We start from the raw sequence: 23,150 nt of genomic DNA, 5'->3' as shown, positions 1-23,150 counted from the left end.
CCTCTTCCTAATTCAAAACACACTCTTACACCCTCGCAAACACACATGCAGGTCATTAGGACTCCTGGCATGCCTGAGTTTGTGTGTGTGTTTTTATTTGAGTGTCTGTGTGTGTGTATGTGTGTGTGTGAGCATATGAGCAATGATGTGTACACGCACAGGCATTTGTGTGTGTGTGTGTGTGTGTGTGTATGTATGTGTGTCTGGTGGGTGGGTGTGTGTGTGTGCGGGTGCATGTGTCTAGTATCACCTCATTGACTGCTTTGAGACTTTGGTGCAAATGAACTTGTTTACTGCCAATGTATCATGAGTGCCACTGCCTGCATTTTGTAGACAGTAAGGTCCTCTGCATGCAAAACGATGTATGATAAAGAGCATGGTTCTATATTATTAATATATATATATCAATATTATTAGCATTATCAACATAAAGGCAGAGGTAGATTTTTGTATTTTTAAGTTCAATAAACTTACAATATAAATATACTTACAATAGCAATACATTTTTTGCTGTATGCTTTTATTTTGAAAATCACTGAGCCGTGCCCTGTATTTTACCTGTCCTCTTCTTATTTTGGGTTACCAGCCTCCAGTGACCGTACACAACCTATTCTGCCAGTCTTACCTGGGAGTACAGATATTCACTTGTCTCATAAAACTGCCTAGGGGGTTCTCTTTGAAAAAGATTCATTGTATACACTGTGAATGTACAGCATTGTGGTAGCACTGTATATATTATGAATAAATATGAATATATTATGTTATAAAAAGGGCCTATTTTAGGATTAGTTTCAGAGGTATTTCAACACATGCAAAACTTGAGATCAAAAGCATGCAGTCAAATATCCTGTGAGTCGGTGCTGCGCAGGTATGAAAAGAGAGTTCTCAAAATAATTTGTTTTCATCTAAATATAGGCGAAGAAACTAAACAATACAATACAATACAAAACACACAATGTACTTTTTTCATATTTTATATCCACCTTTCAGGATGAGCTTAGACAGAAGCTGCACTCTGTTAGAATTATTACTTTGGGTTATATGCAAAAACAAACATACAATACAACAATATATTGTACACTGTAATCCCAGGGGATGCTACCTATTGGCTAGAGGTGGTAGCCCAGGTGTGAACAGGAAGTTTCATACGGACCAGAGGAGCTATGCCCTCACATTGGTGTGGCTGAGAGATAATTGCTCCCAGGAATAGTTTTCTTTGTATGCTTGACCCCTTTGGCTAAACCTTGCTGAATGGGTCTTATGTACCAACAAAGAGGAGCAGCACCTCTGTTGTCTGCGCCGCTGAGCTTGCTAATAAAACAGAGTGTAAAAGGTGGGGATTGGATTATAGATTGCGGTCGGCATTTTGATGTTGTTTAATGCAAACAAAGTCTCCTTGAGGGTATTATCTGGAGAGTCAATAGAGCAGGTGAGGTTTGAAGTTAGAACCTGGGGAGCTGTTTTGATGGTAACACACTGACTCAGGTTTTTTTTTGACGGTGTGTTTTTTACTGATAGAGATTTTAAAACAAGCATATCAAAGCTTTGGATGTGCTTCACTTTCATACTGACTGCTGCTTTATTATCATAAGCATCCAGATGAAATCTTCAGTTCCATAACTGTTTTTGTTCCTTACACATCAAGAGCAGTTTTATTTATATCATACCACATACAAATAGAGTGAGTCCATCGATATGCCTGTTAAATTTTTAAATAGAACTAAATGTGATCAGCTAACATATGTGGAAATTCAATTAAGAAGTAGTTGATGTTAGCACAGACTTTCATATCACCTGTCCTCCTGAGCCCTCACCCCCTGTATTCAGGGGAACATGCAAACAAGAATAGTGGGAAGTAGGGTCCACAGGTCCCATACAGAGTCCTATACTGTAATTAAGCTATGCACGGTGTCCTTCACTCCATGACTTCTTCTGCTATGACCTGACGCTAACCAATCAGCAAGCAAGGCTGGCGTGGCAGACAAGGCCGAGGGAATCAGGGAAATTAAATTGCGCTGACATGCAGTGATTTACATCGCCATCGACCTCCTCCTCCAGCAAATTAATCACCTCTTTCCCTCTACTGCTTTTCTAATTTTTCCCTGCAATTCTAGGCACACCAATTACAGTGCCTGTGGTGTGATGCTGGATGTATGGTTGGGAGGACATGCTGGTAATTGCGTTAACCCTGGATGTGGGTTCACTCTGGAGCAATGTTGTGGAGGTTTCCGACAGAAGGGGGCTGTCCTCCCTCTCTGTTGGCTGCTCACCAAAGTCGTGATTAATTAAGCTCACAGGACAATGCTTGGACTCCACTGGTCTTGCTATGGTGATGTGTGCTAATTATTTGAAAGAATTTAAAATCTGTGTTTCATTGTAGCCGTAGCTTTCTTGTACTTCAATTGATTTCTATGATTACATATACATGGCTACATGGTTTAAGAAGTAAGTAGGCACATGATCACAAGTCCAGGTGAGATGTCAGCGACCCTGCTTACCTGACAGAGAAGAGGACTGATTTTTGCACACCCAGCAAAGCCGGAAGACTTTCACATTTCTCTCTTTATTCACCAATCCATCTATCTAAGGAGATATCGATCCAGGCATCCATTTGTCTATATTTCCTTTTTCTCCAGCTGTTCACTACTTTTCCATTTCAAGGCTTTTCCCAGAGCAACACAAAGGCACATTGGAATGGCATACTCAGTGTAGGTGTGATGAATGGTGCGTCAAACTGTTTTATTGTGTGTTTTGGGTTCATGGGTGAGTGAAAGTCAGAGGTTTCACCATGGTCACTGGGGTTTAATGCACATTTTGTGGCTATGATAAGAGAACAAGTGGTCGATAGGGAGTGTGTGTGTATAGTTATGTTTCCAAAATCTGCTGTGCGAGTATGGCGTGTCAAATCTATAACAGCTTAGACAAGTGGTGTTACCCTTTCTATTCAGGGTTCAAGCCCACAGGGCCATAGTCTGGGGAGCAGGTATGGGTCAGGAATTTCTGCTTGTGCCTCAGCTGATGATGTGAAAGAGGCTGTCATTTCCTTGCATGTCATGCAATGTGTACTTTATATCGTGACTGAATGGGCATGTACTGTATTTGGTTGGATGTGTGTGTTTGTACTGTATTCCTGGGTATATACACACTTATGCCCTCTAGGTGCCTTTCTCCATGTGTGTATGTATGTCTATGTGTGTTTGTTTGTTTGTGTCATTGAGGCTGAAAGGGGTTGAAAGGCGAGGTCACACAGAGCCAGTAACAAAGCTCATCCGTCAAATCCCTGTGACCTGAGTGACATTCTCTCAGCTCCGCTCCAATGCTCACACTATGTGGACCGCGCTGCTGTTTCTGTCATTTGTCTGTTTTCTATTTGCATCCTTTCCCTCTCTCTCTGGCTCCAGGCCCATGCACTTTTTTGGCTTGTCTATTCAACTTGTAGTGAAATATTTATGCTCTGCATAAAGTTAAAGGGACAGAGTCTCGGAGTAAACAGTGAAATGGGAACATGTCCATATGGACCAGGCCGAAAGCAAAGAAAGGAACTTTCTGGTTAAATTTCTGACACATCACATTTGTATGCAAAAAACAGAATACAGTATTTACAGAGGCATTAAATCTGTAACAGTAAACTCTTTCATTGCTACCTTGATTGCCACAACAAAAGTCACGGTTGGTTGGATGTCCATACTTCACATCACACAGCAAGGTACACACCCCAAAAATATCCCCATTATCATAGCCAGTTTCAGGCAAACTACATCATCTACACAAGGATCAGATAGACACAGACTAAAAATTAATGAAATATCTTGTTTATTTATTGACATTTCTTGTCAAACAGATACATTTTGCAAAATGTGGGTTAAAAGCATTTAAATAAAGCAACAGTTATTTCCATCAAGCTGCTAACATAGCCGGCATTTTAGAAAGACCAACTGTAAATACAGATCTCACAGTTGCTATATAGTTCACACTAAACCATATGGCAAATTCGCATTACAGTATTGTTAATTATGGACATGTGCTTCACTCTTATAATATTAAAACATTTTAAGATCAAAGGCTTTTTTTTTCTTTTTGTCTTGGTATAGGTGAAGGGAAGATGTGATTGATGGATTCTCTTTGATGATGCACAGCAGTCAGTCATTCTCCCTCTAGAAGTCTAGGTTTACTGTAGGCTATTTTTGATCTTCAAAAAACAACCTGTGTCTTCACATACATTGTTGAAGTTTCAAAACAAACGTCTGCTCTTGTAGTTTGTAGTTGGAACAACATAAACAATGTACGAGCTGACTGAATCTGATCTGAATTACATCACGTCATTCACATGTGATGTGTGGTAGGAACCTCAGAACCCTCTTTCCCCAATGTAATTGCTGCCATTTCCCACAATACCCTGACATTTCCAAACCCCTTTTCTTTTGTTTAGGGAGGGTGTAGACTAGTACATACACATGCCACGTACTTTTCAGTTACACTGGGAGAGCATGTAGATATCACGCTGTCCTGCACAGTTCCTCCACTTCTCCGCCTCCCTCAAGTATGAGTCACCACTGCAGTGACCAAGCGTGATCCCCAACTGGCTTCCCACTTAAGTGTCCTGACAAGCTGGAGACTGAACCCCAGTCCTGATAATTCACAATTGCAGCAAAATCCTAAACACTATACCCTGATTTGATTTTTATCTCTTGGTTGTATTTGAAACTAATTAAGATCTTTCCAGGCTAATTTTATTCAGATCGTAGAGTTTAATTTGCTGTAAATGTAGCAGCAGAAAATTCCCAGGAACGGAAATGAATATGAATATGGAGGAGGTATAGGTTCTGAAAACAAGAAAGCAACATGATCCATACCTGGTCCCTGCATCAAAGAGGGAGCAACCATCCAAAGCACTCCACCTTGATTTATACCTTCTGTCATGTTTGCTAGAGTCTGTATAAGGTGGGCATTGATTCACCATCTGTGGCTGTTGGACTGCATTTGCATCTGAGCAGGATTTACAGTGAAGTGGTTTGTGTACAACTAAATCAGTGAAAGAGATACCTCCTCTGTTAGTGTCTCTATAAAACACTATCCTGCAGACTGCGGTATCACAAAAGAGAGATTAAGTTGTTGGTTAACCAAAGCAGCAACTTCCAAATACTAACTTTCTGCTTTTTAAAATCTTCAAAATAACAGTGCTGACATGACCATTACTTTTTTTATATTGTTATCATTAAATGGGGCCTTCATACCTTCCCAGTAGGTTTAACAACATGGGGAACAATCTTAGACTCAGCATTAAAGGAAACATTTGGGTCTATTTAGGTTGTGCTCCAGTTTTGTATGAATGTGATTGCCTATTTTTCACGTCCTTTGAGGGAATCATGGGGCCAAGGTCACTGTCTAATATTAACATGAAATAGAACAAATGGGATATTTACAAAATTGTATTTTATCATGTCAGCAGATGCCAGAGATGTTGAGGTCTATTGGTGACTTTTCCCTGAGGGAGATGAAATTTCTGTTTAATGTAACACAATTGCATGCGATGTCGGGGAATGGGGATAATTAATGGAGTAAATATTAAAAAGACATTGAGAAAGGTTAACCCATGGGGAATAATTGTATCTTTTATAATGTCTTTACTGTACTGAGCAAAACATCTAAAGTGACATATAAAAATCACCATAGGTAGGTTTGGCTTTTCAGAGAGAAGCCTAGATGGTACATTTATATTATATGCAAATTAAATAACAATCCACATACAAGAACAAATTCACATGGTTATGTTGCCTTAACCACTTTATGGCATTATAGGCCTACAGACATGAAGGCTATAAAAAGACTATGTTTAAGCAGAAACTTAAACAACCTAAACAGTCAGAAGGAGCTGCACAAGATCAATAACAAGGCCTGTGTGTATTATGTGATACATATGTGAACCTGAGGCATCAAGATGGAGATCAACTTATTCATCTGCAATGCCAACAAGCTGTTTTACCTTATTGTTTGCCCAGAGCTATGCTGTAGCTATAACAGGAAAATCCATCTTGTGTACTAGTTGTCTAACTTATCTGGTAGAAACAAAATACAGTCTACAAATTCACATTTCTCGCCCCATGCTTACAACAATGGTTGTGTCATGCACTAAATTGTCTTTACCAAGCCAAATTGGTTTTGTATTTGTGACTGAAATGTGTGACAAATATGGTTCATAATCACTTAAAAATAATATATTTTGTGTTTTTCATGGTGACATGTAGGCAAATGGATTGTCATAATTACCGTGCAAAACTACATAGAGGTCAGCAACTCACCATTCTTTCAAGTCTAATTAGGTAATAATTGCCCTTTGAATTATACATCAAAGATGATGCCCAAGAGGAGCAATAATATTTCTGAGACAAACAAATGACTGTTTGCTAAGCCCAACCACCCTTAATTACTGTTGCTTTGTCAGTCAATCTTTCCGTCCTTGCATTGCACATATTATGCAGTGTTACAGTAGCAGATTTACCACTCAAAAAGAACCAAGAATTGAAATTGATAGTAAAAAGTAGGGAAGTCAAATTGTTTTATACATACTTAAAAAAGACATAGGAGCACATCTATTAAGTTACCAATTCACTATGTTGAGTTTCCTCTATTTTATAGATTATTACTATAGATTATTAGGATGCAGTTGACCTTATTTCTCAGTTCAAGCAAACTCTCTAAACAATAAGAGATAAATGCAATATATCACTAAATAGTACAATATCTGTTTCTTTCTTGATGAATTGTGCTGTAATTTATACTGTAACCTGACTGGTTTTCAGTCCCTCACAGCAGTTATTTTTGAAATGGGATCAGAATGCTACAGACAGTTCCAGGCAATACGAAGCATAGTTATTTTAATCGTGATCACAATTTAATTTTTTATCAGGGGCTATTCTGGGTGTACGGTATTTTTTCTTTCCCCTCTGTTATCTTCCCACGCAGTATAGAAATTTTTAGAATTCATTTGTTAATCAAATCTAAAAAGGCCTCAAATAGTTCCCAGCCTAATGTGAGACTGTTTGGGATCTTTGGAATACAATAATAAAACTTTTGACAAATGCTTCCCTCAAGTTTTGCAATACTCCATTGTATATATGGTGAAAGACCTGTGTCTTTCTCTGCACTAGACATTCCCATGGGTGTCTGAGAAACCAACATCTCTGTCACCAACCCTTCCCTCCTTTTTTTTTTGTTCTATTTTTCTTCCCATCTCTCCATGTCACTCTTCCTCTCGCCATCTCTCTTACTCTCTTTCTCATTCTGTTTGGGCAGACATCCAGGGCAGATCGTTGCTCTCAAGATTTCATTAAAAGGATGTTTATGGAGCACTCTTCCCAGCCTAAGTAAATGTGCTCAAGTCCATTTGAGTGTGCATTGTTTGGAAATGGATTACTAAAGCTGGAGGAGTGAAGGAAAGGAGAAGGAGGGAATGGGGAAGGGAAAAAAAGACTGAGAGAGGGAGATCTACATATTTGTCTTCCAGATGAAGGAAAAAAGTTTATTTGGAATATGTAAATAGCTTCTGTGAAGTGGAAAAAAGCTGAGTCAAAACAAGACCAAACACTGGACTCTTCTTTTTCAATTACAGTAGGTTTATCTGGGACATTGCTGCATGTTAGTGATGACGGTTATTTCACTCTGACAGGTGTATTTGCTCCAGATATTACTTCATTCTGCAGCAGCATGTCAGTGACAGTCTACATGAAGGTATCTGGCACGCAGCTGGATGCATAGCTCAAGCCACTGCAAAGACATGACAGGTGTTTTATATCGTTGCACACACACACACACACACACACACACTTATGTGTGGACCATACACCAGTAAGTACACAAACTACATGGCAACCACATGTTTATCCCTCATTGTTCAGCCCTGGCTGTCATAGAAACACACTCGTCTCACCATGATACCTCTTAACCCGACAGTCCCAGCACATCTCCATTGCAGTCGCGCTCCAGACGTATTGCTAGCTGTCACAACTGGTCACAACCTGTCGCAGGCGGTCACAACCAGGTGGAACCAGTCACGTACTGTAATCTCATTCTGGTGACATAAAGGTGACAACACACTCCTGTGTCTGCTCAAGGTGCTCTGGATGGATGGATGTGCACAAACATGGGCGGATATGTTGTCCACGTTCATGATGTGGGAATTTAGCCAAAGACAAAATTCCCACATTGCTTATGTCAGCGAGTGCGGAAAATGGGGGAACGTTTTTGACAGCGTACAGTAAGGTATCTTTGTGGCACATTTATTTCAAGTTTTCACACCCTCATGAGCACTCGCTTTTTCTTCATAGTGCCAACATTTATCAACCAGAAAATAGACCCATCTAGTATCTCTGGAAAATCAGGCACTGTATGTCACCCACTTTATTTATTATCAAGGGAGTTTAGGGAAGTAACACTTGATATCATTACAGATTACTCCCCTCAAGGCGCAGAAGTTCTGCACCTGCAGTGGCTGCGCTACAGCCTGGCTCATCTACACAAATTCTGAGTTAACTGTCCAAGTTAATAGTGGAGTGTGTGAATTCTGTTTTAGGGGCGATATTTCACTTCAAGGCAAACAGAAAACAGCTTGTTCCTTTTTCAGTGGCCAGCACAATATACAATATCCAAAGAGCTCTCCCCATGCTTCGAGGCTTCACAGACCACTCGTGCTTTTGTGTTGACATTAGGTCTGTTTTAATTCCCATCATCATTTCTACTACCCCCAGCTCATTCCCCGTGGTATTAATGCTCTTTTTACAAAAAAAAAAATCCAATGCTTTTTATTATGTTTTTGCCTTCCCTGTATGCATGAGCTGTTCAGCACTTCATGTCATTAAAGCAGGATTTTGGCAGAGCTATCACTGGCCCACAGCAGTAATTACTAAGGGTTTGCATAGCTGCCTCTGACTCACCCGCCTTGGAAATGTTATTACTAAAGTCTGTCTCATTGGAGGTGCGCAGGGAGCTTCTTGTGAAGCCTGTGTCTTTGCTCAGGCCATTCCAGCGACACTCAGCTCATATCCCAACAGGGTCCTGGGGCATGAGACCAGATGTACAGAGCGAGGGAGGGAGTAAGCGAGTAATGATAAAGAGAGGCTTTAATAGACGGCGTTTAGCTCGGAGCAGCTATTTTTTATAGGTTGTTCTACGTTTATTTCTTCGTTTTTCATCTTAAGTGCATTCGTCCAAACAAAATAATTGACTTTAAGGGTTGCCCCTGACAGAGTGACAGATGAGGAAGAAAGGGATTGGCCTTTTTGTAGTTTTGTAGGGAAGGTATGTGCCTTGTATCTGTGCTGCTCCATTTGCCCTCAGACAAAGGAGAGGGCAAGAGTAAGTGTCCTGAGGTCTCAGTTTAGATGAAACGATTCAGATATGAACTAGTTTGAGATATGAGAGAAGCATTGAAGTCGCTGGGGCTTAGATAGCCTTTATTCGTCTATTGATCTCTTCCTCTCCGTATTTCTTTCTTGTTCTCTAATTTTCTCTGTCTGTCACACACTTGCACAACCACACACTGCACCATTGCCTAATTCTTTCACTGCCTCATGTCTTTTTCTCCGCCGGCTGGTGTGCTCAGTGAGAGCTGAGTGTTACCTCTGTGTCTTGCAGTGCATCCCGACAGCAGTCTCCATTTAAGGTCAAAATCTCTTTTCAGGGTCAGCAACCACTCAAAGGTCAAACCCAAAAGAGGTGCTCATTAATGAGCTCAGCCTCTCCACCTCTGCAGTGACACGCAGCACTGACCTGTAACACCTACACAAGTGTGTATAGATGTACAAATACAGGGAATGTGTTAAATGTGTTCTTGTCCAGCATTTCAAACAACAGCCTGCAGTATGAACACACCCCACAAGAACCATCTTCTGTATCCGCACTTATCGCTCATTTCTCTCTCTCTTGCTCTCTCTCTCTATTTATACATCCCTCTCTCTCTGACTCCTTTCTCCTTCTTGCTCTCGGAGAGTGAGCCAGAACAGGGTGGTCTGTGTAGGTTGCTCTCTGGGTTTGGGTTTGTTTCCAATAGCGGCTTATCTGTAAATACTCAGGTTCAGCTAATTGGCATTATTAAACTGGGGGTGAGCGCAACACAGATATAAGGGAAGGTGCTGTGGAAGGAGAGGAGGGGCACTAATAGGGATTTATGTGTGTCCGTCTGTTTGTGTGTGTGGATGTTGATGCACAGTAATCTATGTCTGTGGCTGTGCATATGTTTCCAGCTGTGTCTGTATATATATATGTGTGTGTGTGTGTGTGTGTGTGTGTGTGTGTGTGTGTGTGTGTGTGTGTGGAATCTTAAACAAGCAGCTGTCGATTTCAGTCAACAGGCCGTGTGGCATGCCTGAGGCCCAGGTAGCCCAATTACAGGCAGACACGCTCGACGTACAAGCAGAAGCCTGGGCCTATCTTCCTTTATCCAAACAGGGCTGTGGGAGAGGAGACACTAAATGTGATGGTGGTCGATGTGTGAAGGGCGAACACTATTGGGAGCCACTGCTGAGACAGAGGCAGAATCATGTGTATGTTTTGACTGCTGGAGGATTGATACCCTGGCTGGATGAGGGGGATAAAGAGTTAGAGGGATGGAGTAAGACAAGCCATGCAGTGGTAAAGAGGACAATGGGTGACTTTAATGTGCTGCACCTTATGCCTCTTTTGTTCTTTTCTTATTCCTTCAGGGTGGCAAGATCCCAGTGAGGTGGACGGCACCAGAGGCCATCGCTTACAGAAAGTTCACCTCGGCAAGTGACGTGTGGAGCTACGGCATCGTCATGTGGGAAGTGATGTCATTTGGAGAGAGGCCTTACTGGGACATGTCCAACCAGGACGTAAGTTTATTTTGACAAAGCAAAAGAACCATGAAACTTTATCATTGCTTTCTTGATGGGATGTACTTTCTTTTGAAAGGATACCAGGACATTACACAGTGAGAAATAAACAAGATGCTGGTTACAGAGAGAAAGGTGTGATTGGACAGGCAGAAAGGTGTAATTGTCAAAAAACGTGGGGATTTTTTTTTGTCTCACCTGCTAGTGCAGCATGGCCTCACCACTGAAGATGCACCTTCGTCTGAGAAGCCGCCGTTCTCTTGGAAGTTCAAGTGCCTATTTCATTGGATCTCTAAGAAGGATCATAAAGAGCGTTAACACTTTACTCAAGTTCAAACTTGTTTTTTTTTACTGCATTGAAGTTGAGAAAACTGCCTCATTGATAGGATGGCCATTTCCGTACAGATGTGGTTATACTGTCTTTTCACCCCACAGATACACAATCAAGGATAACTCGTAAGACAGGAAGCTGTAATAAATCACACATTTTTATCAGTTCTCATCTCATAGCATCATCTCTGAAGATGTCCTTGACTCTGACTTTGAAAGCAGACTTATTATGGAAACAGTCTCACACTATCCCCTTTCCTTCCTGGCTGGCTTTTGAGAGCAATGAATGATTGCTGAGAGCTCTGCTTTGTTCCCCATGTCCGTTTGGATAAGGTCCACGCACACAGACTCCCACAAACACACAGGCACTAACACAAACACACACAACCATTGGATATAGTCCCACACTATGAGGTCTCTCTCTCCCTAAGCTACTTTAGTGAGACAACTAGCCAACCATCAGGCCTCTATGGACCCTGCTCCACGAGGACCGTCCAACCCAGCAGATGTTGCCTCAGTGGGCCAGCAACAAACACTGCCTGGTGGGACTAATGCAGAGAAGAGGACTGGCACCGCTCAGCATGTCCGGCTGCTCCATACACACACACACACATACACACTTAAAAACACACACTACCACTTCTCCATATGCACCATTTGTCAAGATTTTGCTGAGTTGCACACAACTCTGGGGTGGTGTTGGCAACCTACGGAGCAGCCTCTAATTTTTAATGATAGTATCTTTTGCACTTGATTTCACACCAGACCCTTATCTCGCAACTATGCATTTTTAAGAAAAGATTACATCTACAGACAGAATGGATATATGGATATGGGTGAGAGCTAGGCCCATCAGTGTGCAATGCAGCAATCTGGGTAATCTTTAGTCTTTGTAGTATCGGAGAAGTTCACAGCTGCAGATTAACTTTTTACTTTATGTTTAACTATATTTATTTTGAGTTCACTGTTTGCATATTTTTTACAATCATACATTATTGCTAGCAAAGGTGGTCATTGGATTACAGGTACCCCACTAAGCCTCCAAATCTGCCTCAAGTTCTGATAGAACCATTCAACTGTTACAAAACACTTGACTGTAACTCTGACGACCCTGAAACTCTTTATTGTAGCTTCTCTCTAACAAGGCCAGGATAGCCTGTGCAGCCTCTAAGAGACATGTGTCAAGTGGCTGTACTTCACAGTGTTAATTATATGCAATTTGCCCATTCCCCAGTGGCTTCTTTGTACAGTGGCACTGCTTCTGCTATCTTTCCTTACTCTGTCCTCCAGGAGTGACATGTGATTGGCTAGAATTGAGAGGAAGGGCACGTCCGCCTGAAACTGTCTCTTGAGTGACCGGGGGGGTGTTTGTATGGGGTGGTGGTGGGGATGCTGGTGGTGGTGTTGTTGAGGCAGGGATGTGCGTGTCAGGATTACAGAGTGGATGTGCCTAATGTCATCAGTCCCAGAAAACTCATTCAAATTAGTGTTTTGTTTTTAATTAAGCATACTATTGACAACCAGCCAGCTTGTAGAAATACTGTTACTGAGAGAAAGTAGTTTTTATTCCTGTATGATTTACACGTGGTATATAAAATTTAATTTCAGAATAACTAACAAGCCAATCTTCCCTTTCTCCCCCAGGTGATTAATGCCATTGAACAGGACTACCGTCTGCCACCGCCTATGGATTGTCCCAGTGCCCTGCACCAGCTGATGCTGGACTGTTGGCAGAAGGACCGCAATGTCCGACCCCGCTTCACAGACATTGTCAGCACCCTGGACAAGATGATCCGTAACCCCACCAGCCTCAAAGCTGTAGCCAACATCCCTGCAGTGTGAGTAAAAACACTTTTTTCCACAGCACATGAAACACACATTCACCCTGAAGAGGACATTAAGTATGCACAAATATGCTTTTCATCTGTTTATATACAGTATTTACACAGGCTGTCTGCACAAACTAACCCAGCATGCACATGCTTACTTATTTTCCTCTCATAAAATAAACATGCATTTATTACTGTTGATTGCATCAAACCTGAACTTTTCCTCCCCGGGATCTTTTTTTCCCCTGCGGCTTATGATTCTATCGAACACCCAGACCCCCATATTGGCTTTAGAAAGTTCACACAGTTTCCACATTCTGTGGTGTTATATTAATTGATTTTATCCAATTTTTTTAATTAAATCATACAGAAAGATGTAATTTATAAACATATTCAGAATGGTTGTGTTATTCTGTAGAGGCACCAGTATCCTTGATTTGTTTTGAATCTTGTGGACTTGCCAGTTCTGCACACCTTGCTTTGGACAACTTCCTCAAAGATCCTCTCAAGCTCGGCCAGATTGGATGTGGACTGTCTGTGAACTGAGTTTCAGGTTTCTCCACAGTTTCCATTCCAATTTCCAGGCTTTGGCTGGGCCACTGAGGGTCATTCAGAGACTTGTCCTGAAGCCACTTGTTTTGGCTGTGTTCTTTGGGTTGTTGCCAAGTTGAAAGGTGAACTTTTGGCCGTGTGCAAGTTTGATTTTGTGCAGTGGAGCATGTTTTTCCACCAGGTCCATCCTGTATTAAGCTCAGTTCACAGTTTCTTTAATTGTGACCACTTTCCTAATATCTGACACTGAGAAGCATCACCATTGTATGCTTCGTTGTAAGGACAGTCAGATAATGAGTGGCACTAGCTGCAGCACTTGGCATTCAAGCCAAGAAATGGAGGTTTTCTATAATGATACCAGAGAATATTTTCCAGTTTTTGCTCTTTTTAAACATTTTTAGAGGTCGGTAGGTAAGTATGTAGATAGAATGTATAACATCATAATGGGGTTAAAAAAAGGAACTTTCCAAAGCCAATATTCACACAGCACACATGCACACCTTCTCCTTCTCCATCTTGCATCCTCTCTCACACACACCTACGCAAACACCTTAACCACAGTTTTTCTCCTTCTCTTTAAATTCTTCTTGCTGAATATTGTATCAAAGCCCTGCTATATACCTCCTCTTACCCCCTTCCTTCACTCTCCTTCTTCCAGGCCTTCTCAGCCACTGTTGGACAGATCCATACCTGACTTCAACACCTTCAGCTCAGTAGAGGACTGGCTCGCTGCCATCAAGATGAGCCAGTACAGAGACAACTTCCTCAACTCAGGCTTTACCTCCCTGCAGCTGGTGGCTCAAATGACCTCAGAGTGAGTTCACTTGCTCGTGTGCAAATGCAGAGATCCAAACCCATATGGCACTTGATGGGCACACTTGTATAAAATGACTCAACGTCAAGTGCGTGTATTTTTAGCATGAATGCGCCCAGTGACTCAAGTCTTTGGATGATTGCCTCAAAGTAAAGCCTAAGTTGCACTATATCTGGTAGATTTATTTCAGGCAAATCGAGTTAGTCTTCCTCATGGGTGCCACAAATATCTTGGATAAGGCAACATTTTCTGCAAGTTTGGAATGCAAAGAAGAATAGCTTATCAAGGCACTGGAAATCGGAGTGAATAAACATCACTTCTGTAACTCATTATTACAGAAAACAACATAGTCATTGTAGTAAGAATATTTCCATCTGTGGTCTTCAAGTATTTTGGCTACTGTCTAGGATTTTCTATGCACAAATTTCTAATAATAATGACACAAATCTTGAAATACACATTTTAAAGAGGCAATATTTATTTGCTGCTGTTTATGTGGAATATTTCAAAGCATGTGTCATGACAGTAATTCTTGTAGCACTTGTGGTACCAATAGACACAAATATTGCACTTTGTTTATTTTAATTAACAATGTTGCTTGGTCTACAAATTTATGTGAAAATGTAAAAACATTTTTTATTAAAAATGTATGCTTGAGGCTGGGTGGCATTTCGCAGTCTCTTTGCAATGCAAAGAAACATGCATGCTAAGTCTTCTCTCAAGTGATAGAATTAATTTAGTAAATTTGTGTTTTCTGTTCATTGCCACTAGCTTTCCACCCTAAAATGGTGCTTTCATATATTGTGATGTCAGGACTGTAAGTGCACCAGGAAAGGATCATACGATGATGAAATGATGCATTTTTTGCCAGTATAATCGTCTCATACTCAAATGATCCATTCCTTCTTCACTTTGATGGAAATCCCTTCATCTATTACTTCAAAATATGTTCTTGCTTTTCAATTTTCTTTTTCTCTGCCTCTTTCTCCCTAGGGACTTGCTGAGAATAGGAGTGACCCTGGCAGGCCACCAGAAGAAGATCCTCAGTAATATCCAGTCCATGAGGGTGCAGATGAGCCAGTCACCCACGACTATGGCATGACTACAGGGGGCGCTGTGCCACGGAACAGGCAGCATTCGCAGGACCAACAACAATGGCAGCCCTCGAATGACCCCCGATCCATCGGAACGCGCCAGAGTCGAGACAATTGTCTTAATCTAATCCACTACCATGACAACAGGAGACCAGGGTCTACACTACCACGTGGTTATCAGCCATCACACTTCATGCAATCCACACCAGGAGATCAGGGTTCAGACTTGATGCTGTTTCTCCATTGATTCACAAAAGGAAGACAGACAGACTGTGGTTATAGACTGCCATTCATGTCACTGTAAACCAAAACAACTCCAACAATCAGACATCGACACAGGGAATCTCTCACAATTTCAGACTGTAAAATGAGTGATATTGTACTTCTATATTATCTGGACTAGAAGATGTTAAAATTGTAAACCGAAGCGTGAGACATTTAGAAACAACGTGTGACCTGTGATTTTACTGTCGTCAATGTGTGCAATGAAGATGCCTTGACCTGGCCAGAAATAAGTCTCAGAAGAAAAAGCAATTACCAGTAGGAATAATTAGAGGGAGAAGCATACAGGGATGTACAGTGGAGCACCATTTTCAACTTTCACATCATCATTTGCTTGTTTGAAGAATTTGAAAACTTTATTGTAAAAGGACTGGTGAAATTCAGAGCTAGTTATATTTTTGTCTTTTACCATCCGTTTTTTTGTTTGTTTTATCACTATAGCAAGATGCCGCCCACTCGTATTTTAACTTTTAACACTACCTGTGGAGTCCTGGGTGGAAGGCCTTGCCAAAGGACTTCTTAACCAGCCCCACCCAGATTCAGAGAATATAAATATGTTTATCTCTTGCTAAATATGATTATATCTTTCATAATAAACCTTCATATTGAAGGTGATAATGTATGAATATGTATGTACAGAACTCTCTGCTTGCATTTTTGGCAAAGACATGTTTGTTGATTAGATTGTGATAGACACATGAAATGTGTAGATTTCTATGGTGTCCTGGTTCCCTTTGGACAACTGAACGACGGACACAGAGTTGAACGTCTCCCTGTTCCATGGGCACAAGGACAATCCTGACTGAATCTTAACCTGAGGAATACGTTAAAGGAATTGTGGGCGAAGAATTGGTATTGTAGATCTATATGAAATTTGCTGTAGGAGTTAAAATAATTGACAAAATATCCATTTACTGGAGATCATGTTTAATGTGGGTGTACACATGCTGTCTCTTGCTGGTGAGCACTTACTTGTACAGATATGTTTTATGTTTTTATTTCTTTTTGTTCTGTTGTTGTTTGTGTTGGGAGTTCTCAGCACCATCCAGAGAAGGAAACTCCACGCTTTGGCCGTCCCAAATCCATGGTAAGTACTCGCTGATCACGCAGGAAAAACACTACTTAATTGCTCTATATATGGTAGATTTTATTTCAGGCAAATCCAGTTAGTCTTCCTCATGGGTGCCACAAATATCTCGGGCAAGGCAAAATTTGCTGCAAGTTTGAAATGCATAGGAGAGTAGCTAATCAAGGCACTGGAAATCAGAGTGCATCAGCATCACTTCTCTACACAGTGAAAATGAACATCTGGACTGAGGTTTGCCAACAGACGCCTGATGCCATTTCGATGAACACACAGACTTAAACAGCCCACACGGGCCCATTGCTAACAGTGTAGCACAGCCTTCCATAGACTGCTATAGCTAAGCTGCTGAGTTTATCCATGCACTCTCACTATACACTGCTGCCATATGGGTAGGCAGGTTGAGTGCAAATGCTGTTGTGCTACAGAAGGTTTTGCGCATCTGAATCTATCCATAATTTTAAGCTGCAGTAATTGGTGTTTGAAAATGTACACTTTGGTAGTTGATTGTTTGATATCTACGTCATTCCCAAGGGATGCAATGGATGACTGTCCGTGAAGTTACACCACAGTTTTCAGGAATTTATTTTGACCGTAGTTCTGGATAGTGCACAGGGATGATTTATTTTCTTTACTCTGGGTATGGTACTTGATGATTGCATTGTGTTTGGTCTGTGCAATGTGACGGTGTCACAGTGACAACAACTACAGGACAGCTTGATGATGAGTAGTAGTGGCTTTTCTCTTCATCCAACTTTTTTTTTTTCTTCTTGCCGGTCACTTGTTTCAGGCCCAGGCTTTTGGAAAGCTATGAGGAATGGGTGTTATAGTTTATAAATCTGTTATGAGTTTTGATGAAATAACGTTAGCAATGCTGGCCTTTAAAACTGAAAGTAAACTGATCTGAATGTTCCTGTGGCAATATTCCTTTGACATACAGCCATAGTCTCTTAGCTCACAGACAATTATCTTGAGCTATTGTAGTATCAATTCTGTGCAGTAGCTGTGACCCTGCTGAAATCCCTTTTGGCCCTATTTGAAAAGACATGAGTGACGACGGTTCTAACCACCTTGCATCCAAAATTAGAAATTGATGGCAGGCCCATTAGCAGATTATTAAGTATACTCACCCCACTCATGTCATCCTCCTCCTCCTCCTTCTCTGTCTGTCTGTCCTGCCCTCTCTCCCTGGCTACCCCTGCTGGCTGGCACACCTCCAGCTCGTTCATCCTGGGTGTAACCAAGCTGTCCTGGGCTGGGGCTGTGCTGGGCAAGGCCAGGGCTGGCCTGAGAAATGGTTGGCTCCATGCTCCAGTGGGTCCAGGCAAGGGTGCAAACACCTGCTGGGACCCTCGTCTGACAGGCATCTGATCAGCCACGGGGAGGGAGACTGATGGGAGTGTCAAAACACAATACACACAGACACAGACACAGACACACACACACACTCAGAGATACACACACGCACAGGAGAACCCTCAATTATGTTATTCTCGCGTCTGGTTTCCAGTCTGATGCTTAATGAAAAGAAAATGGGCAAAGAATCGACAGAGTCTGTGCATGTGTGATAGAAATAGGGGGATGAGTCAGTTTACAGGAGGGTGGAGATGCACGACACATGTGGCATAAAGAATGGATGGTTAGATGAAAGTCAGGAGGTTAGTTCATTGAAGTGAATCCGTCCTTATCAACCCACAGTGTGGTTTATGTGGCAACATCTTTGTAATGATCTAAATGTTAATTTCTTTGGTTTAGTTTGGTAATGGAAAATACTGTAATCAAGCAACTGGTTTGCCTCATGGGTAAAATCAATTGCTTTTTCTTTTCAATTCTTCAAGTCATTGATTTACCAAGTATTCCTAAATATAATCACACGCTCCTTGAGATTGGCATAAATCCCTTTCACTGAAGCCAATGATTCAATTTGAATGCATTAGTCCTCTTTTCAGCTCAGTCTCATGTATTTGCTTTTCAACCCAAGAGCCTGTGAATGAGATGATAGAATGTATTCATTATGCAACAGTGTAATTCTTTTTTTTTCTTCCATTATGCTCTGTTTGTCTTTCTAAATATCTGACTGTAATGACACTCCAGTGTGATGAATGGAGAGGCGGTTCACCATCCCTCTCTGAAAGCTGTTTCATATGGAAGCCATTTATCTCACCCTGATACAAAACACAAGAACAGAGCTTGTTAAATGTTTCATGGTGCTGTAACTGTCGAAGAAGTGACCAACGGTCCTTTTAGGAGCTGATTTCGTGCCTGTCATTTATAGGTTAGAACAGTGGAAGCCGTGTTCACCTGAAAATGACCTGACATGACACCCTACAAAACTAAACTTATTAAACTACTCCATTCTCTTTTTTTCCCTTCTTTTTCAGACTGTGGACTCAAAGATTTACACACATATAAAACAGCATACACACAACACTTCACAAATTCACATGCACACACAGAGTGAACACTGTGGACAGCCAATGAGGAGGAAGATCAGGTGAAATGGGACCTTTCTAGGATACTACTCACAACCTCCCTCTATGGTACACAATGGATGATGCAGCTGAATATGAGTGTGCACATGTCATAGTTTGTTTATTTGTGTGTGAGAGAGAGAGAGAGAATGTATGTGTATGTGCATAGCAGGCACATTTGTGTGTACAGACATTTATGTGTGCACAGGTACATTGTTTAAGAGCGTGAACGGTTTCCTTTTTTGTTTGTTTGTTTCTGTATAGCTACCACTTGTAAATTGTGACAAGTACGTGTCAAGAGTTTGTAAGCTGTAACTTTCTGAGAACTATTGTACTAAAATGCACTCAATAAACGCCTTGGAAAACAAGTCAATCACTTTATGGTCTGTGACTCAATGGGCGATAATTCTGCTTTCATTAATGGTGAGTCAAGAAAGCAGAGAGGAAGGGTTATTATCCAGTAACACTACTGTCAGCACTGTGCGTGAGTGTGACGTCTAATGCTTGGTTTCATAATGGCTAAGGAAATAAACAGCTTTTTGTCACTGCCGGTCGGGCTGGCAGCACGTGTTAAAAGCCATCAGCCACTAATAAACGAGCCGTCACTCGGATTACACGCAAAACCCAAAAAATTGCTCTCCAAGTAAAGTGACAATATTTTGACAAACTAGTGGAAATTATCCTCCCATCTAGACTCTTATCTGGGTTGCAAACACACACTTGTGCATAAACACACACACACAAACACACACAAAATACATAAGCAGTCACAGTAGTCTCGTAAATTCCAGTTGCCAGAGATTTTTAGAGCACTTCACACACTGGAAAGCCTATTGCACAGTAATGATATGGTTAATGAGGTGAGTCGAAAGATATGGGGATGTATCCAAGTCTCAGCATTCCTCCATAACTGTCTATTGACTCTAATTGATTAATAATATCCAGCTTCATATTAGCGGAGATACTGCTGTGCTGGGGCTGTGCTGTCAGATGAAGCCAACAAGATTTGTGAAACAATTAATTTTCTGTCTTTTCAAATTTGTGATATAAATATATACAATATTAAGTTCTTCACTTGTCACTTTATCCGTTTATGAGCGTCTCATTTTTGTAATTTTGGACACCCAGCGGTAATACAGATTTTACACGAGATCATGTTGCGCAAGGTCATGTAGATGCTTTAATTGCACTTGTAGCGCTTTGTAGTGCTCCACTAATAGTTAAACAGATGTAATGACCATTGATATGGTGATGTTCTTTATGATATCGTTCCCCTGTGCCTTTAGCTTAATTGGACCTGTTTGTCACTTTAATCAGAGCAATTAGAGCGATAGTGGAAGATATGTGCCCTCATGACAAAGAGTACTACAATACAATAGGTGTGAATGCTGATTTGTGCGTGTGTGTATGTGTGTGCGCATGGGTGTAAGAGAAATAGGTTGAGATAGACAGATTGAGGCTGACAGAAAGCCAAAGACATGAAGACAGAGATGAGTATGGAGAACGTTCTCTTAAACGTATGCTTCATCTGTAACAGGGTGTTTATCACTGACGAGGGAGTCAGCTCACTTTATATCACATTAAAGTCACAGGAAGTTTGAAAAGTGACTTCTCAGTAGCAAATCTTTGCCTTAATCAATATTCCCTGAGCAATCACCTGCAAGAAAAGGATTGGTGCACAGCAGGGAACTCCTGCAGAGAGAAGGGGAGCGAGTTGGAGAAAAAGCAATCCATCCAGCGGTGCAGATCAGAGTGTGGGAGTAGAAAACTTGAAGTGAATACTGAGTTAAGGACAGTGGAGGAACATAGTGAACTTACAACCATGGGACAAAGTTAATGGCACACAAAGAGAGGGATGATACAACTGAAAGTAGGCATGTCTCAAATCCTTCTACTTGTGTGTGCATTTTTTAAAAAAACATAATTATTTAGCAAAAACACAGAGAACACAGTATGACAATTGTGTCTCAATCCCCAGTGACTGGTTTCTCGCCTTGTGAGATTGTCCGAGGCCTAAATCTAATCTCGGTGCTTGCTGGCTGTAGGGCCTCAGTAAGCTGTGTGCATATTTACAGTGATCTTGGGGGTCTAGGAAAAGCCTACAGCCAAAATGGAATCAGGGACTTGAGTCTGAGTGTGGTTCTGTGGAGAACTGTGTTGCATAATTTGCAAATAATGAAATATAGCATAACAATAGGTGGCAAACCAGTAGCTTCAATGCTCATTTGCATAGATTCTAAAAATCTAACTCTACTGGATGGCTGAAACACAATTCCACCAGGAGATATTCCCTCCAGGTTGGGAAATTAACTTTTGAAAATATGAACATCTACCACCCACAGACAGATAAATGTTCCAATTCACCAGCCACTCAATAGTAAATCATTATTTTGTGTCTGAAATCTATCAGCTGCTTTCATATTTTACCAGCATTTGGCTGGTAAAATGTGTGGTGTTGCTAATTTCCCACCATGATTTCCTTATTTGGTGTTTTTGGTCATGGTAATAGAGACTTCCATCTTACACGTTGGTCCAACATCTCCCATAGGTTGTGCAATCGGGTTCAGATCTGGTGATGCACAATATAAAAGCACCTGCAATTGTTATGTTTCTCCACTCTTATTTCGGTTCTCCTTTAATCTGTCATGTGTCTATAGTCAAGTCAAGTCAAGTCAATTATACAAATATGGATCAGGGTCAGGATGTCAAGCAACTATTAGTGCTGCCAAAACTGGAAGGAGCTGGGCCACCTGATCTCTTCTTTCTTGCCAAGGCCTTGAAAGATTATACAAACTATACTATATATACTATACAAACAAAAGAGGACAAAACTCAAGGATACCATTCATACAAAGGGAGAAGAGATAAGAGGTGTGGCTGAGTCTCATGGAGGACGGAGATGACAATTAATGATATATGAATGGGTTTGCAGCGTATAACACATGGTCATGTGAACTTTACAGCTGATGTGTCTACAGTACATGAGTAAAGGACTGAACTCTTTGTCTGTTTCTATAAAAAGTATTGGGGCAGGCAGAGTGGAACCCTCTGACTCAGACAGCCACGTGTGGTCTGGCTGAACAGGTATTGACCTTCAGCTTATTTTCCTTGCTCCACAAGCCAAATTTTGGCCTTTGCGGAACAACATAGCTAATCCTGCTCAATTCATTCTGCCGTAACGATGGGGAATTTGCATTTCACTTGTTCAGTAATTAAGTTATTGATGGGCCTCAGTGAATTCAGTAAATGTGGAAATACTGCTTTGATTAATCAAGATGTCAGTTGCAAGATTCAAAGTGTATCTCTTTTAATAGTAGAGGACATTTCTCCTTTTGTGTATAGGAGGAGAAATTCAGCACCTGGGTCAAATGAGATTTTATGTCTCGGAGGAGTTCATCAAATTTAATTATGATACATATAATTACCAAAAGCAATCTTCGGTGTGGTAGGAATAATCATTTCAGAGAGACGTTGGCACCTGCAGGGTAAGGCGTAATTTAGAGACAGTCTAGAGTGACAGGAGAAAGACAGTGAGGGAGAAAGAGACAGAAACAAGTGATTGCTGTATACTCCACTGGGAAAAATGACAGCAGTTGACTCTTTCTTACTATAAGAGCTTAGAAAAATACAGAAATTGTAAATGCCTCTTAACCAATGTTAGTGTCATTCTACTGTTTAGTATCCAATAGGATTACAAAAGATCATTTGACAAGTACTTGATTTTGGTTGATTATCCAAACAGGGCCATCTTTCATTATACTTGCTCTCGAGAGAACACAAACAAAAGCCTTGCCGAAACCAGATGTTAGTAAATGAGCCGGATTTATCATAGCAGTGTGTAAAGAAA

General features: G+C 41.1%; 1 protein-coding gene across 3 annotated transcripts in view; it reads left to right on the top strand.

The window, feature by feature from the left end:
- The window catches only part of LOC127365242 (ephrin type-B receptor 1-B), a 148,630-nt gene extending 128,954 nt beyond the window's left edge, over window positions 1-19,676 (top strand). For all 3 annotated transcript variants that reach the window (XM_051403155.1, XM_051403146.1, XM_051403138.1), the window contains 5 exons: window positions 10,698-10,847; window positions 12,822-13,015; window positions 14,217-14,372; window positions 15,366-16,835; window positions 19,214-19,676. In XM_051403155.1, the coding sequence (XP_051259115.1) occupies window positions 10,698-10,847; window positions 12,822-13,015; window positions 14,217-14,372; window positions 15,366-15,474 (609 nt within the window). In that variant the 3' untranslated portion in view covers window positions 15,475-16,835; window positions 19,214-19,676. The remainder of the gene's footprint in view (window positions 1-10,697; window positions 10,848-12,821; window positions 13,016-14,216; window positions 14,373-15,365; window positions 16,836-19,213) is intronic.
- Window positions 19,677-23,150: the final 3,474 nt, after the last annotated feature.

This window comes from Dicentrarchus labrax, unplaced genomic scaffold (genome assembly GCF_905237075.1).
Source record: "Dicentrarchus labrax unplaced genomic scaffold, dlabrax2021, whole genome shotgun sequence".
NCBI lineage: Eukaryota > Metazoa > Chordata > Actinopteri > Moronidae > Dicentrarchus > Dicentrarchus labrax.
The sequence above is the reverse complement of the archived record's forward strand: the minus strand, read 5'-3'. Positions and strand labels throughout refer to the sequence as shown.